The sequence below is a fragment of the Neophocaena asiaeorientalis genome, unplaced genomic scaffold (assembly GCF_003031525.2).
Source record: "Neophocaena asiaeorientalis asiaeorientalis breed wild unplaced genomic scaffold, Neophocaena_asiaeorientalis_V1.1 scaffold91, whole genome shotgun sequence".
In the NCBI taxonomy this organism is placed as follows: domain Eukaryota; kingdom Metazoa; phylum Chordata; class Mammalia; order Artiodactyla; family Phocoenidae; genus Neophocaena; species Neophocaena asiaeorientalis.
The window spans coordinates 759,568-774,123 of record NW_020173198.1 but is presented as its reverse complement, the minus strand read 5'-3'; the positions used below and the strand labels follow the sequence as shown (position 1 = coordinate 774,123).

The 14,556-nt window shown below is 57.9% G+C and overlaps 2 protein-coding genes across 4 annotated transcripts in view; both read left to right on the top strand.

Annotated features, from left to right (window-relative positions):
* Window positions 1–6,037, top strand: part of TGFB1I1 (transforming growth factor beta 1 induced transcript 1) — a 6,702-nt gene extending 665 nt beyond the window's left edge. For both annotated transcript variants that reach the window (XM_024744248.1, XM_024744249.1), the window contains exons 2-11: window positions 714–814; window positions 938–990; window positions 1,085–1,227; window positions 1,384–1,471; window positions 1,588–1,693; window positions 1,811–2,005; window positions 2,804–2,977; window positions 3,247–3,328; window positions 3,629–3,777; window positions 4,017–6,037. In XM_024744248.1, the coding sequence (XP_024600016.1) occupies window positions 714–814; window positions 938–990; window positions 1,085–1,227; window positions 1,384–1,471; window positions 1,588–1,693; window positions 1,811–2,005; window positions 2,804–2,977; window positions 3,247–3,328; window positions 3,629–3,777; window positions 4,017–4,283 (1,358 nt within the window). In that variant the 3' untranslated portion in view covers window positions 4,284–6,037. The remainder of the gene's footprint in view (window positions 1–713; window positions 815–937; window positions 991–1,084; window positions 1,228–1,383; window positions 1,472–1,587; window positions 1,694–1,810; window positions 2,006–2,803; window positions 2,978–3,246; window positions 3,329–3,628; window positions 3,778–4,016) is intronic.
* A 1,850-nt stretch (window positions 6,038–7,887) lies between these two features.
* Window positions 7,888–14,532, top strand: SLC5A2 (solute carrier family 5 member 2). 2 transcript variants are annotated; one of them, XM_024744244.1, is made up of 14 exons: window positions 7,888–8,033; window positions 8,569–8,640; window positions 8,717–8,821; window positions 9,712–9,876; window positions 10,187–10,292; window positions 11,005–11,085; window positions 11,237–11,466; window positions 11,778–11,913; window positions 12,151–12,258; window positions 12,385–12,535; window positions 12,657–12,825; window positions 12,901–13,116; window positions 13,876–14,005; window positions 14,080–14,532. In XM_024744244.1, exons 1-14 carry the CDS (start codon window positions 7,908–7,910, stop codon window positions 14,304–14,306), a joined length of 2,022 nt encoding a protein of 673 aa, XP_024600012.1. In that variant the 5' UTR covers window positions 7,888–7,907; the 3' UTR covers window positions 14,307–14,532. The 2 variants fall into 2 exon arrangements, with proteins under 2 accessions (XP_024600012.1, XP_024600011.1); XM_024744243.1 differs by having other exon boundaries at window positions 12,657–13,116.
* Window positions 14,533–14,556: the final 24 nt, after the last annotated feature.

Genomic DNA, 14,556 nt, shown 5'->3' with positions numbered 1-14,556 from the left:
TGTGTGTGTGTGTGTGTGTGTGTGTGTGTATCTATCTGTCTGTCGGTCGGTCTTGGGGCAGGAAGGCGCACCCAGGCATCTCATCCTCCCTGTCAGAACTGGGACTGGAAGGCTGTGCCCTTCGTGGGAGAGAAAATGTTCCAGCACCCTGCAGTAGGGGGTGCTGCTCAGCTGGGGTAACGTGCACTGGTACGGTGAAGAATAAGCCAATCAGAAAGCAGGTCCCAGCGGACTCACCAATGAGGTGCATAGGGTGGAGCCCAGTGGCGTCTGGAGGTGGGCCAGGGCTGGGAGGGGTCTCTTTAGGTGTAGGGGGTGTGGCAGAAAGAACATCCAATCAGAAAGCTGGTGTCGGGCATACAGCCAATTGAGCAATTTGGGGTGAAGCCAAATTTGGCTCCAGTAAAAAGCCGCTTCTGACTGCATTACGGAAGATTCAGAGAATAAAAGAATCAGGTAGCTGAATTTGTATATGAATCTCAGGATGAGCCACGTGGGATGTTCTGATCATAAATAGTCCTTGCTGCCCTTCCACATCTCTGCCTTGGTCTGGCTTTGTGTTTCTTCTGATTCTTGACCTCTGCTCCTAATACTGGCTTCCATCTTCCTCAAACACTGTCCACTTAGAACACTTGTTCTCTGATCTCTTAAGGCCCTGTCTCTGCCTTAACCTTGACCTCCCAACCTCTCACCCTGACGGCCTCTCCCTGCAGATGCCCTGCTCTCTGACCTGGAGACCACAACCTCTCACATGCCAAGGTCAGGGGCTCTAAAAGAGCGGCCCCCAGAGCCCCTCACGTCTCCTCTGACACAGGTGAGATCAGATGCTGGGGACTGCGGCAACCACTAGGGCCAGGTTTGGTAGGGGCAAAGGGAATCTAGGCCTGAGTGGGTACGGTACAGGCCTATCATCCCACACATATGTCCTTCTCTATAGATGGGGTCCGGGGAATCTTCAGGAGCCTCTGGGGACAAGGATCATCTGTACAGGTGAGGGGGCTGGGTACTGGGGGATGGGGGAGCCCATTGAGACTCAGTCTTGTATTCCCCACCCCTGAACCCAGGCCCCCACCCTGTTTCCCAGCACGGTATGCAAGCCTCGGTCCCCGAAGCCTGCGGCCCCTGCAGCCCCTCCATTCTCCTCTTCCTGTGGTGTCTTGGGCACGGGTCTCTGTGAGCTAGACCGGTTGCTTCAGGAACTTAACGCTACTCAGTTCAACATCACAGGTACCAGGGTAACTGGGGCAGGGCTTGATGTGATGGCGGGCAGGGCAGGGCAGACACTAAGTGGGTATAGCCTTCCCAGAGTAGCAGCTAAAGCTGTAACTGGGAAGGAGGCTAGAGCATGGCCCCATGTCCAGTGCCCTTCTATCCTCTTTGCAGATGAAATAATGTCTCAGTTCCCATCTAGCAAGGAGACTGCAGGAGAGCAGAAGGAGGACCAATCTGAGGACAAGAAAAGGCCCAGCCTGTGAGTTTGGCATAGTTGGCAGGGCTGGGAGAGGGGTGATCAGTCCTGGATGCCTGAGTTACAGGAGGAAGCGTTACTCTGGGGCTCTAAGCTGACACAAGTTGTGTTCTTCACAGCCCTCCCAGTCCATCCCCTGTTCTCCCAAAGCCTTCGGCCACCTCAGCCACCCTGGAGCTAGATAGGCTGATGGCCTCACTCTCTGACTTCCGTGTCCAGAATCATGTGAGTCACTCAGGGAGTGAGGGGTGGGCCAGTGTGGATTTGTGGCTCTCAACACATTTTAGACCCTCCCACATCTGCTGCCTTGCTGACTCAACTCTCCTGTCCTCTCTGCTGCAGCTTCCGGCCTCTGGGCCAACCCAGCCACCAGTGCCAAGCTCCGTGAATGAGGGCTCCCCCTCCCCACCAGGGCCCGCTGGCAAAGGCAGCCTAGACACCATGCTGGGGCTGCTTCAGTCTGACCTCAGCCGCCGAGGCGTTCCCACCCAAGCCAAGGGCCTCTGTGGCTCCTGCAATAAACCCATTGCTGGGCAAGTAAGTGGAGCCCTGCGAATAAGGGAGTAGAGACCCACAGACCCATCTTTACTGAGAGCCAGTGGGCATTATTGTTGTTCATATTTTACGGATGAGGAAACTGAAACTCCAAGTCACATAGCAAGTAAGTGGCAGAGTAAGAATTCCAATCCAGTTGTTATTTATTCTGGTCCTACTGTGTGCCAGGCTCTACGCTAGCTCCTTTACAAACCCCCATCTCAATTAATCTCCACAAAAGCCTCATTGGCTCCACCCACCTGTCTGGTTCAGGAGCTCCGGTCCTTGGCTTATTACTGAGCAGATGTTACTGGCAACGGTGCCCAGTGGTTGACCTAGTTCCTCCTGCTAGATAAAGCACCCTACCACCATCCTAGAATTTCCAATCTCAGCAAAGCAGGGTGGCATTATGACTTTCGTGGGCCCTAAGCACTTTCACCTTCATGGGCCCCTTCTTCCATTAATAAAATATATTAAAAATTGCATTTTATGACTGTGTTGGTATAAAATGAATATATTAGTATTATATATGAAGTCATTCTTCTCCTAGCTCATTTTTTCTTCTAATTTTAAAAGAAACTACAACATTTTTGTGGGTTCCTAAAGTATGCTGGGCCCTAGGCACTGTGCTGGAAGACGGGTTGAGTCTCCATCACTTACAGACTGAGTGACTTGAACGTTAGATTCTTCATCCTGATTGCTCAGAGATAAGATTCGAAAAGTGCTATGCAAACCTTGACTCACTGGGCACATGGCAGCCCGAGGGCCACTCTGACCCAGGCCTCACCCCCCAACTCGCAGGTGGTGACGGCGCTCGGCCGTGCTTGGCACCCTGAGCACTTCGTTTGCGGTGGCTGTTCCACAGCCCTGGGAGGCAGCAGCTTCTTCGAGAAGGATGGAGCTCCCTTCTGTCCCGAGTGCTACTTCGAGCGCTTCTCCCCACGATGTGGCCTCTGCAATCAACCCATCCGACACGTGAGCCCCGCCTCTGTCTCACCCAAGGCGCCTGTGGGATGGGCCTCATCCACTTACACTTCTCCCATTCCCACGCCCACCCCAGCCCCGTCCCTCGTTCTCGTCCACGGCCCTTTAGACTTCGCCCTCTCTCTTTGATTCCCAAGTTCCTGCTTAGGTCTCCCACACCTTACACTCGTACTTCAACCCAATCACCTAGGTTCAGGGCGGAAGAGGGAGGGGAGTAGAAATTGAGGGCCACACTGAGTGTTCCCTTTTATTCCCCGCAGAAGATGGTTACTGCCTTGGGCACCCACTGGCACCCGGAGCATTTCTGCTGCGTCAGTTGCGGGGAGCCCTTCGGAGATGAGGGTGAGAGCTTGACTCCCACCTTGAAAGCCGCGGGTCCGCTTGACATCCCGCCCTGCTCTCTTTGGGCCAGCGCACTACGACCTCCGAAGTCCTCGGGGCCGCGAATTTTCTCCTGCTCTCTCCTGGCCCCAACCTGTCCCACCTGTGTGTTCCCATCCCATCCGTTCCCGCTCTGCTCCCGCCCCAGACCCCATCCCTCTCGGCCTACCGCCTCCCCTGGCCCCATAGCCTCAGATTTTGTGGGGCTCCTGGTGCCACCGCGCACTCTTTTCCTTCCTCCTACTCGGTTCCCGCTCCTAGGTTTCCACGAGCGGGAGGGCCGCCCCTACTGCCGCCGAGACTTCCTGCAGCTCTTCGCCCCGCGCTGCCAGGGCTGCCAAGGCCCCATTCTGGATAACTACATCTCGGCGCTCAGCGCACTCTGGCACCCAGACTGTTTTGTCTGCAGGGTGCGTGGCTGGGGGGGCGTGGCCTGGGAGGGACTGGCCAGCGCGGGGCGGGACTAGGAGCCTGGGGCGGGGCGATTATTCAGAGCAGGGTCCTGGGTAGGCAAGGCTTCGCCTTTGAGGGCAGTGCGAGGGGCTGCGGGGGGGTCTTGGGACTGGGGTCGGGTTATTCAGCTCGTAGGGCAAGTTATTTCGTCTGGAGATCGGCGCTGACCCATCCTTTGTCGGTTGCCCTTCCCCAGGAATGCTTCGCGCCCTTCTCGGGAGGCAGCTTTTTTGAGCACGAGGGCCGTCCGCTGTGCGAGAACCATTTCCACGCGCGGCGCGGGTCGCTGTGCGCCACGTGTGGCCTCCCGGTGACCGGCCGATGCGTGTCGGCCCTGGGCCGCCGCTTCCATCCGGACCACTTCACCTGCACCTTCTGCCTGCGCCCGCTCACCAAGGGCTCCTTCCAGGAGCGCGCGGGCAAGCCCTACTGCCAGCCCTGCTTCCTCAAGCTCTTCGGCTGACCGCCTGCCGGGCTCGCCCCTTTGGGAGAGCGCGGCCCCCGAAACCTCGCCCTTCCCGAAAAGACCGGGCTCTCCAGACCCCAAGGCCTTGCTCTTAGAGCGTGGGGCTCCCCCAGCCCAGCTCCGTGAGGCCCCACCCACTGGAGGGACAGGCCCCGAAGGTACTGTACGTTCTCCATGGGCGAGTTCAGAAAAGCCCCGCAGATCCTAAGGCCACGCGCCCCACGAAGTGGGTCGTACACTGGCAAGCGATCCCGCGTGAGCCCTTCACTTTATTCCCAGCCTTGAGGGAGCCCCCCGACTGGAGGAGGGCCCTTGCAATAACCACGAATCCGAGGCCAGGCCAGGATGTCCCTCTCCCCGCCCCTCACTGCTCAGTGCACTTTTTTCTACCTACATAAACACACATTCCACGTCACACAGGTGCTGTGTCTCTGCGCGGGACTGCCTCGCGTTGCGACGCCCCGCCCCTTATACTGTGATGCGTGATGCGTTCTAGGCCACAGCTCTGTGGCGGGAGCCGGACCTTCAGACTCAGCCCTTGCAGGCTGCCCTTCATCTGTCAGATGCGCCTGAGGAAAAGCTGGCCACCTGCGCAGGATTGTACAGACGGTGACAAGCCGGGACGGGAGCTCAAGCAGGACCCACCAAACCTTCCCGTCCCCAACCCCCCATCCTTCGTTTCCTTATATCCTCGAAATAAGCACTTAATCTGTACCCCTCCCACTCCCTTCCACCTTGCCACCTTGGGTGGTTTCCAGATTTTTCCCCCTCCTTAAAAGACCCTCAGAGATGGGGCTCCATTCAAGTGCCAATTTGTGCCCACCCTTTGGATCTGGGCATTGAATTACAGCTTCCCTCATATGGGTATTGACTCATAACAGCTCCGCTAGGCAGAGGATGACACTTGGGGTGGTCAGGGCAGTGACTGAGGGAAGCGCTGGGGGCTGTAAGAGCCAGAAGGAGGCTTCTAACTCAGATTGGAAGTCAAGGAGGGCTTCCTGGAGGAGGTGACACCTGAGCCTAGCCCCAGCAGAGAAGGGTGGGGCCAGGGGTTCTTAAGTATGGAGAAGTTCAGGCTCCATCTGAATCACTAAGCCCCAGAGGCCTCTCTAAGCCTGGTACCTTAGACTCTGAAGTTCCCTAGGGAGGGGGCCTGGACTCCTGGGTCCTAACTACAGGGACCTTTGAGGCTGGAAACAATGGATTATCAGAGGCCCTTCCAGCTCAAGGAGGAGCTAACAGCCAAGGAGAACATGAGTGGGCAAGAGACAAAGGTGAGGTTCTCTGTCTTGGCCTCGGGCAGAACCCCCAGATCCTTTCCTCTCTGAGGCTCCACCCCCTGGGTCTTCCTAGGCCTCCTGCTCTTCCTCTTCCACAAATTCTTCCTGGGGAATGCTTTCCATCCCTTGGCTTGTAACCACCACCAAGTCTTGAGCCATTCATTTACCAGGTGTTTACTGAGCACGTGCTGTCCTAGGCTCCATGCCAGGTGCTGGGGAGACCATAGGGAACATGTTCCTTGGCCTCACAGTCTAGTAGGGGAGACAGAGGAAAAACAAACACACAGTGACAAGCATGATGAAGTAATGGGGACTTCCTTGATGGCCTAGGTAAAGCTGGCCCTTCCCTCTAGTTTCCACCCACAGCACCTCCCTAGTCCCTCACTTATCACTATTGCAAATAAGTGTTTGTTTGTTGCTTGTTTATTTCTGAAATGAAGGCAAGCTCCTGGGAGTTTGTTTGTCAGATGACATGTTTGTTTTATCTGTCCAGCGTCTAGGATGCTGTCTAGCATGTGGTAAGTGCTCCATAAATGTTTGCTAATGAAGGAAGGAATGAGGAAGGAAGGAAAGGAGCGAAGGCTAGAAGGAAAATATAGAGAACTAAGTTAGTGAAGGTGGGGAAGGGAGTACTTGAACCAGATTGTCAGAGAAGGCCTCTGTGAATATGTACATTGAGACTTTGAAGGTTGAGGAAAGAGGCAGCCAGGCAAAGAGCCTGAGGAGAGCATCCCAGGCAGAGGAAACAGCAAGTGCAAAGGCCAGGCGGTAGGAAAGAGCTTGGCACATTGGAAGAAAGAAAAGAAGGCCAGTGTGGTTGATTAGAGTGAGCAAGGGAGAGAGTAGTTGGAGATGAGGTCAAAGAGGAATTAGGTGCCACATCACGAAGGGCTTTGCAGGACCCCGCGAGGACACATAGATTTGATTTTAAGTGCCCATAACCCCAACGTGTCCTCGGATGCTTGCCCCTGGATTTCTCCCAGGCCCTTCAAATTCATCACCCACTGAAGCAGACACTGTGGGTGCCCTGCCCATATCCACCTGGCCCACCTGGGAAGTCGTATGCAGACACTTCCCAGACACTCAGTCTCCCCAGCTGCTCCCTGAGTTTCTGTCTCAGGTTGTTTTTTTTTCACAGGGATTGGTGCATGAATACTCCAGCTTTCTGGCCCCTTGGGGGTCAGTTCTGAGGTGAGTTCTCCACAGTGTCTCAGAGGGTCCCCACTGGGATTGTCACAGTGGTAACCTTTCGATCAACACATGCTTTATTGGCTTTTCTCCTTTCTTTGTCTCTCTTCCCCACTCCTTACTGGGATCGGCTCCCCAGTACAGTCATTGCACCCCAATTCTCATCGTAGAGTCTGCTTTTGAAGGGACCAAAATGAAGGCATTCCTTAAATAACTCATCACATTCCCCTAAAATATTGTTCTCCGTTCCCCATCTCCAGCATGAACCCAGTTCCCAAAATCAGACATCCAAGTCTGGTCAGTTCTTCTAGAAAGGCAGAGGTATGGATATTTATCCAGCCTCTCCCTTCTTGCATCCAGCCCTGTGCTGAGCAATGGGACTCCAGGGATGAATCAGATCATTTCCTGCTCTTGAGGAGTCTTTGGTCAACTGGGGAGACAGACCTGGACCCAGGCAAGGTCCATGCAATGTGCTCAGAACTGTGTCAGCAAAGTCCAAGAAGTTTTTCCCAAAGAGATGCCATGGGCTGGGCACGAAAGGCTAAGTAGGAGCTGACCATTTGAGAGGCAGGGAGGCATTCTAGGCAGAAGGCACAGCTTATACAGAAGTTTGAGGGTATGAGAATACAGGGGCTGGGTTGGGCAAGGGAATGGGAAGGAAATATGATTTCACTCTGGGTTTGGTATGGAGGAGCAAGGGGAAGGGTGGGCAGGGGTCGGGGCATCAGGCTGAGAAGCTGCTGCCTCCTCCTGGGTGTGATGGGGAGCTATGGAGGCTTCCTAAGCAGGGGAGTGACACTGTCAGATTTGGGTTTGAAAATGATCCCTCTGGGTTAGTCAGAATCAGGGGGCTGGCTCAGCCGGGATCCCTAGGTCAAAGCTGAAGGGTAAGTATTTTTAAAGGGTGAAAGAAGTGATTTTGAGCCTGGAGCTCTGGGGAAGGGGTGGGGGCTAAGGCCCAGGAAGGGGAGTGCTCTTGAATTTGAAAGTGTCCAGCTCCGCAGGACCAGCCTGCAGCCTCGCTGAGAACTGATTCAGCTAAACAAAGCCAGGGAGGGGGGACTTGTCGGCTCATTGCCCCAAGGGTAACCATTAATCCTTCCCTGGGGGGGAATCCAGGGGCTGGTGCCCTGAAGGGCAGATTCTGGGCAGAATGGAGGAACACACAGAGGCAGGCTCAGCACCAGGGCTGGGGGAACAGAGGGCCCTAATTGACAACCCTGCCGACATCCTGGTCATTGCGGCTTATTTCCTGCTGGTCATTGGTGTCGGCTTGTGGGTGAGAAGTTGGGGGATGCTGCTGGGGGCCCGCTTTTGGAGCCTGGGGGAAAAGTCTCGGACAGTCCTGATGTGTGGTAGGGGAAGGATGCCTGGATCTTTGAGGGAAAAACCCGGGGTGGGGGGCAAGTAAGTTTTTTGCTAGCCCCAGGGTGGCCCAGCCCACACTCAGGCATGCCTTGTCTGTCCACCTTTGGATTGGACTAGTTGAGGGGTTGGTGGATCTTCATCGGGACAGCATTCTAAATGAGATCTCTTCTACATAATGGCTGGCTGACCAGAAGCCCAAATCCAGGGTCCCCAGGAAAGTGCGGCTGAATGCAGCCACACTCAGGCTTGGGGAACCGGACCCTAGGTTAGGGTCTGGGTAGATCTGGGTGCCTGGGAAGAGGCTGGGGGTGCAGGTATGAACCGTCAGGGGAGCCGTGCGCTGGTTAATCTTCAGCCTGAAACAAGGCCGAGGAATGTGTTGAGGAGGCTAATGAGGTCCAAAGATGTGCCCCAAACCCAGGCCTCTCCCCACTCCCGTCCCGCAGTCCATGTGCAGAACCAACAGAGGCACCGTTGGCGGCTACTTCCTGGCGGGACGAAGCATGGCGTGGTGGCCGGTGAGAGAGACTGGGCTATGGAGTGGGTGGAGGCCTAAGGGAGCAGCCTGGCTCACCCCAACTTCTGGCCACCCAGGTCGGGGCCTCTCTCTTCGCCAGCAACATCGGCAGTGGCCATTTCGTGGGCCTGGCAGGGACGGGCGCGGCAAGTGGCCTGGCTGTGGCTGGATTTGAGTGGAATGTGAGCGCCCCATTTTGCCAATAACCCCCACCTCCCCGTGGGAACCCCTGGAAGGGTCACACCTGGAGAGGCTCCAGGTGGGAGAGGTGGGGATGTGAGACCAGAGGTGGGACTTCCCAGCTGTGAGGTGGGGTTGGGCTTCGAGGGAGGCTCACGCAGCCAGCTTGGAGGCAGAGGCATGTGGGAGATACCACGTTCAGGGCAGGGGTAGGCCCTGCTCCTGACTCACTATTGCTATGTGAGCCTGGACCAGCCACGCCCTCTGTGGCCTTGATTTTACTCCTCTCTGAAGTGGGATGAACAGTCTCAAGGATAGTGAAGTGCTTCTTCTGATGCTCTCTGAATCTGTTGCCTGTGAGGTTCACTAGGCTAAATGAAAGCCCCTTGCAGAAGGGGGCAGGAGACGAAGCTCTGGGACTGAGGCTCACCTTGGAGGGTCAGCAAAATCAGGGCTTTGAGCTCAGGGCTTCCTGGAGGAGGAGGCCTCTGAGCTGAGCCTTGAGGGACAGAAGGTTTGGGTGGGTGGAGAGGAGAGGGAAGGCAGAAGTTGGGGGTCAGCCTGAGGGTTCTGTGCTTGGATTCAGGTGTGTGTGTGTTGTGGGGGACGAGGAGGATAGGGATCATCTTGGGAGGGATGGCCAGGGGTCACGTCCTGGCAGGGCAAGAAGGGCTCTAGTTAAGGGCCCAACAAAGTATCTAGACCTTGTCCCTAATGACCAGGGCCCAGGGACATCTGCATCTGTGTCCTCTGGGCCCCTCCTGCAACCTTGCCTTGGAGTAGCACTTTTCATCAAGAGAAGAAGTTTCCTCAGACCCATCAGGGGCGAGGACGCACTCATGGCAGGATCTCCCACAGGGAGTGACCCTCAGCTGTCGCGCTGTGCCCGCAGGCGCTGTTCGTGGTGCTGCTACTTGGCTGGCTCTTCGTGCCCGTGTACCTGACCGCGGGCGTCATTACGATGCCGCAGTACCTGCGAAAGCGCTTTGGTGGCCGTCGAATCCGCCTCTACTTGTCCGTGCTCTCGCTTTTTCTGTACATCTTCACCAAGATTTCGGTGCGCATGCGCGGGGAACCGGTCGGGACCCTGGTAGGGTGGGATCACCCAGTGGAGGTCTCTGGAAAGCCCTGGATGGGGCGGGACCAAGGAGCAATGGCTGTAAGAACCGTGATGGAGGCAGGGCCTGGAAGGAATAGGCTTCTGGGGCGACAACCATAGTGAGAGGTATCTGGGAAGACCAGGGCATCAAAAAACGAGGGAACCTTTGAGGTGTGGCCACATAGGGTCGTGATCTGGGTAGGAAGTGGACCTGGGTCCCCACCCTGGCCCCTGTGTCCTGACCTGTGCGCTTGCTCCTCCCCCCAAGGTGGATATGTTCTCCGGGGCAGTATTCATTCAACAGGCTCTGGGCTGGAATATCTATGCCTCCGTCATCGCGCTTCTGGGCATCACCATGATCTACACTGTGACAGGTGGCAGGTGGCAGGTGGCAGGGGCTTAGAGAAGGGAGCGTGGATCTGTGGGCGGGGCTTAGGGGAGTCACCAAAGGAAAGCGGGCTGGAGAAGTTCTTAAGTGCCATGTGATCCAAGCAGGAGAAGGACCTAAATCTTTGGAAAGCAAACTACTCCCCCCCTCCACGTTCCTTGGATTTGGTCTGGAAGTTCAGAGATCTGAGCCCGTCCTGGGCCTGGGCAAAAAGGAAGATTTAACAGCTCTTGAACACCTGGGAAGGGAGAGCCGACTTGGCCAGACTCTAAAGTTCACCAAACCCTGTGCAGGTTGGAGGATTCTGGGGTGGTGCCCGAGGCCTGACGCTGGAGCAGCGTGGGTGGGGCCTGGTACCAAGGCCGGCTTGAGGGGCCCGTCCCTTCGAATGGGATGAGAATCGGACCTTAGAGAATCACCTCCTCCTATCACACAGAAGAGAAAACTGGGGCTGAGGGGAGGGCCTGTAGTGGAAGTCCTGCACGTGGGCACCTGGCATTAGTGGAGCCTAAAACTCAGCCCCACTGTGCTCACGCAGCCCTGCCTCCTGATGCCGGAGTGCGTGAGCCCAGGGAATGGGCCATCCTTTTGAAATTTGCCCTCCAGGAAAGGGGAGCCCTTTTCCAATTCGCACAAAGACACTGTATGTACTAGTGGCAGCCTGTCTGGGCTGTCTCCACTGACCCAGGCCATTGCAGGAGGGCTGGCAGCGCTGATGTACACGGATACGGTGCAGACCTTCGTCATTCTCGCGGGGGCCTTCGTCCTCATGGGTTACGGTACGGGCTCAGCCGATGGGGGAGGGGCGCAGAGGTCACAGTTCGCGGATCTCTCCACCTGGGAGCAGGGACATCGCGCGTCTGCGGCATGTGGGTCCTAGGGAGGGCCTTGTCGCGGGCACCATGTCCCCTAACTGCTTTGCCCTCACAGCCTTCCACGCGGTGGGCGGGTATTCGGGGCTTTTCGACAAATACCTGGGGGCAATGACGTCCCTGACGGTGTCCGAGGATCCGGCGGTGGGCAACATCTCCAGCTCCTGCTATCTACCCCGGCCCGACTCCTACCATCTGCTCCGGGACCCTGTGACGGGGGACCTGCCGTGGCCTGCGCTGCTTCTGGGGCTTACCATTGTCTCAAGCTGGTACTGGTGCAGCGACCAGGTGCGGGGTCAGGGCCTGCGCGGCGAGCGAGGCTGGGGCAGAACTGGAACCGCGGTGGGCGGAGCTGAGATGGGTGGAACCTGAACCCATCTGGGAAGCCAGGTGGAAGGCGTGGTCCGAGGGAGCGGGAAGCCCGCCAGTTAGAGCTAAACCAGATGGAGCCGGATCCGAGTCAGGGTCTGCGCTTGGAGCTGAATTGCCCGCTTCGATGGGCCAGCCGCGGGGTCTGGATTTGAGCGGCGAGTTGAGGCAAGGCGGGAGGGGCGGGTACCCGGGACTGGACGCAGTTAGTTGAACGCCCCTCGTCGCAGGTCATAGTGCAGCGCTGTCTGGCTGGGAAAAACCTGACCCACATCAAGGCGGGCTGCATCCTGTGCGGCTACTTGAAGCTGATGCCCATGTTCCTCATGGTCATGCCGGGCATGATCAGCCGCATTCTTTATCCGGGTAACGTCTGCAACCCCGCCCCGACCGAGAGTCCTGTGCCCCATCCAGCCCCTTTCTTGTGCAAAGATACGGGTGCCTGTCTCCCATTTCCGTTCCCATCCTAAGATCTGGGCCACCCAGTCCCACCTCCCTCCCGGGGGGCCCATGTCTCCTCCACTGGGATTCCCCGTCCCCACTTCTGGGATCCGAAGGTTCAGACCCGGTGCCGCCATAGCCGCGTCGTGCCCTTCCCCGCAGACGAGGTGGCGTGCGTGGTGCCAGAGGTGTGCAAGCGCGTGTGTGGCACCGAGGTGGGGTGCTCCAACATCGCCTACCCGCGGCTTGTCGTGAAGCTCATGCCCAACGGTGAGGGCGGGCCCCCAGGTTGCCCCGCTGCCCACAGGCGCCAGTGGGAGGAGTCACCCCTCGCCCAGCCCGCACCCTCCCGGGACCCCCTCGTGGCCCCAGACTCACGGCTCCGTCGGCCCGCAGGTCTGCGCGGACTCATGCTGGCGGTCATGCTGGCCGCGCTCATGTCCTCGCTGGCCTCGATCTTTAACAGCAGCAGCACGCTTTTCACCATGGACATCTACACGCGCCTGCGGCCCCGCGCGGGCGACCGCGAGTTGCTGCTAGTAGGACGGTGGGCCTGGGTTTTCCATCTCCTGCCCCACGAATCAGCCCCGGGTGCGGGCAGGGAGCCCTCGTAGGGACAGGGGGAGACGGGGTCCTGGGTGAAACCACCTGATGGCCGTCCACCGCAGGCTCTGGGTGGTGTTCATCGTGGCCGTGTCGGTGGCCTGGCTTCCCGTAGTGCAGGCGGCGCAGGGCGGGCAGCTCTTTGATTACATCCAGTCGGTCTCCAGCTACCTGGCGCCGCCGGTGTCGGCCGTCTTCGTGCTGGCGCTCTTCGTGCCCCGCGTCAATGAGAAGGTGAGTGTGTGTGCTCATTGGGAGCTCGGGGCCGGACTTGGAAACCCGAGGCTGATGCGCTCTCTGGCCTCGCAGGGCGCCTTCTGGGGACTGATCGGGGGCCTGCTGATGGGTCTGGCACGCCTGGTTCCCGAGTTCTCCTTTGGCTCGGGCAGCTGCGTGCGCCCCTCGGCGTGCCCCGCGCTCCTCTGCCGCGTGCACTACCTCTACTTCGCCATCGTGCTCTTCATCTGCTCCGGCCTCCTCACCCTCGTGGTCTCGCTGTGCACACCGCCCATCCCGCGCAAGCACGTAAGTGCGGGCCTCTGGACCGGGCAACAAACGTGGGCTGCTGCGGGCCCTCTCCACCAGCAGTCGGCCAGCCTGCTTCCCAGAACTCCCAGTGGGTAGCACCTGAATTTCTATACCGAGGCTTGGTGAGGGCAGGCTGAGAGTCCAGTCTGAAGCTTCATTTGCAAAGCAAGTACAATGTTTTTATTTAAATCACATTTATTTGAGGTGCTTTGGAGGTGGCTTGAAGAAGACTGTAGGGGAGGTTAAAGCCCCCCAGAGTCTCGGCCTGATTGGTGGGGGAGAGGGACAGAGTACTACCCTGAAAGCCCCAACAGGGTTTGGTCTTGTGCTGTGGCAAGGCAGGTGGCCCAGGGCAGAGCTGACTGGGGGAAGGACAAAAGAAGTGGGCCCAGAAGGATGGGCAGGAACCCACAGGTGGAGAAGGGGAAAGGCAACAGGAAGGAACCCTGTGAGCAAACACCCACAGGAAGGAACACTGTTAGCAGGGCTGTAAGACTAAAGTACTACAATCGTGAGTGTAGACAGGGTGATGAAGCAGAGGGCTGAGAGGGCCAAGAGCTTTAAACACCCAGCTGAGGAGCTTGGGTTTAGCCTGAGGGCAAAGGGCAGCCATGCAAGGTCATCCTGGAGTGAGCCTGGGCAGGTGTGCAGGCTGGACAGAGGGAGGTGAGGGAGTGCCGGTGTGGATGGGGGACCTCCAGGTTCGGGGTGGGGGAACAGCACTCCCACTTGGTCCCTGCTCCCACCCTTCCCCAGCTCCACCGCCTGGTTTTCAGTCTCCGGTACAGCAAGGAGGAGCGCGAGGACCTGGATGCTGAGGAGCTAGAAGGTCCAGCCTCAGCCCCTGTACAGAACGGGCGCCCTGAGCACGCGGTGGAGATGGAGGGTAAGGCACTGCCCGGGGAGTTGGGGTGGGGGAGCTGGGGGGCAGACTAACTGTGCGGCTGCCATTTCTCCCAGAGCCCCCGCCCCCAGCTCCAGGCCGGTTCCGCCAGTGCCTGCTCTGGTTCTGTGGAATGAGCAGGGGTGGGGCAGGCAGTCCCCCACGCCCTACCCAGGAGGAGATGGCTGCCGCAGCCAGGCGACTGGAGGACATCAGTGAGGACCCAAGCTGGGCCCGAGTCGTCAACCTCAATGCCCTGCTCATGATGGCCGTGGCCACGTTCCTCTGGGGCTTTTATGCCTGAGGTCAACTGTGTCGGCTGCCATGAGCCACAGCCTTGCAGCAAGTGGGGGTGGGGAGCCTGCAGTGGTGAGAAGGGCCTGGAGCAGGAGAGTGCGGGGGAAGGCCCTGATAGCCCTTCTCTCCACCTTGTCTCTGCCTGGGGCCCAGTCCATCTGATTGGTAGTCACTTTCTTGGCCAAATGGCCACATCGGTGCCCCTAAGCAAAAATAAAGCTGCCTTTCCCAGGTCCTGCTGTGACCGAAGTGTCCTT

Coding starts and splice junctions, on each gene's coding strand:
- SLC5A2 (XM_024744243.1), top strand. CDS start 7,908: ATGGAGGAACACACAGAGGCAGGCTCAGCACCAGGGCTGGGGGAACAG. Junction 8,641..8,716: donor GAAGCATGGCGTGGTGGCCG/GTGAGAGAGACT, acceptor CTGGCCACCCAG/GTCGGGGCCTCTCTCTTCGC. Junction 9,877..10,186: donor ACATCTTCACCAAGATTTCG/GTGCGCATGCGC, acceptor CCTCCCCCCAAG/GTGGATATGTTCTCCGGGGC.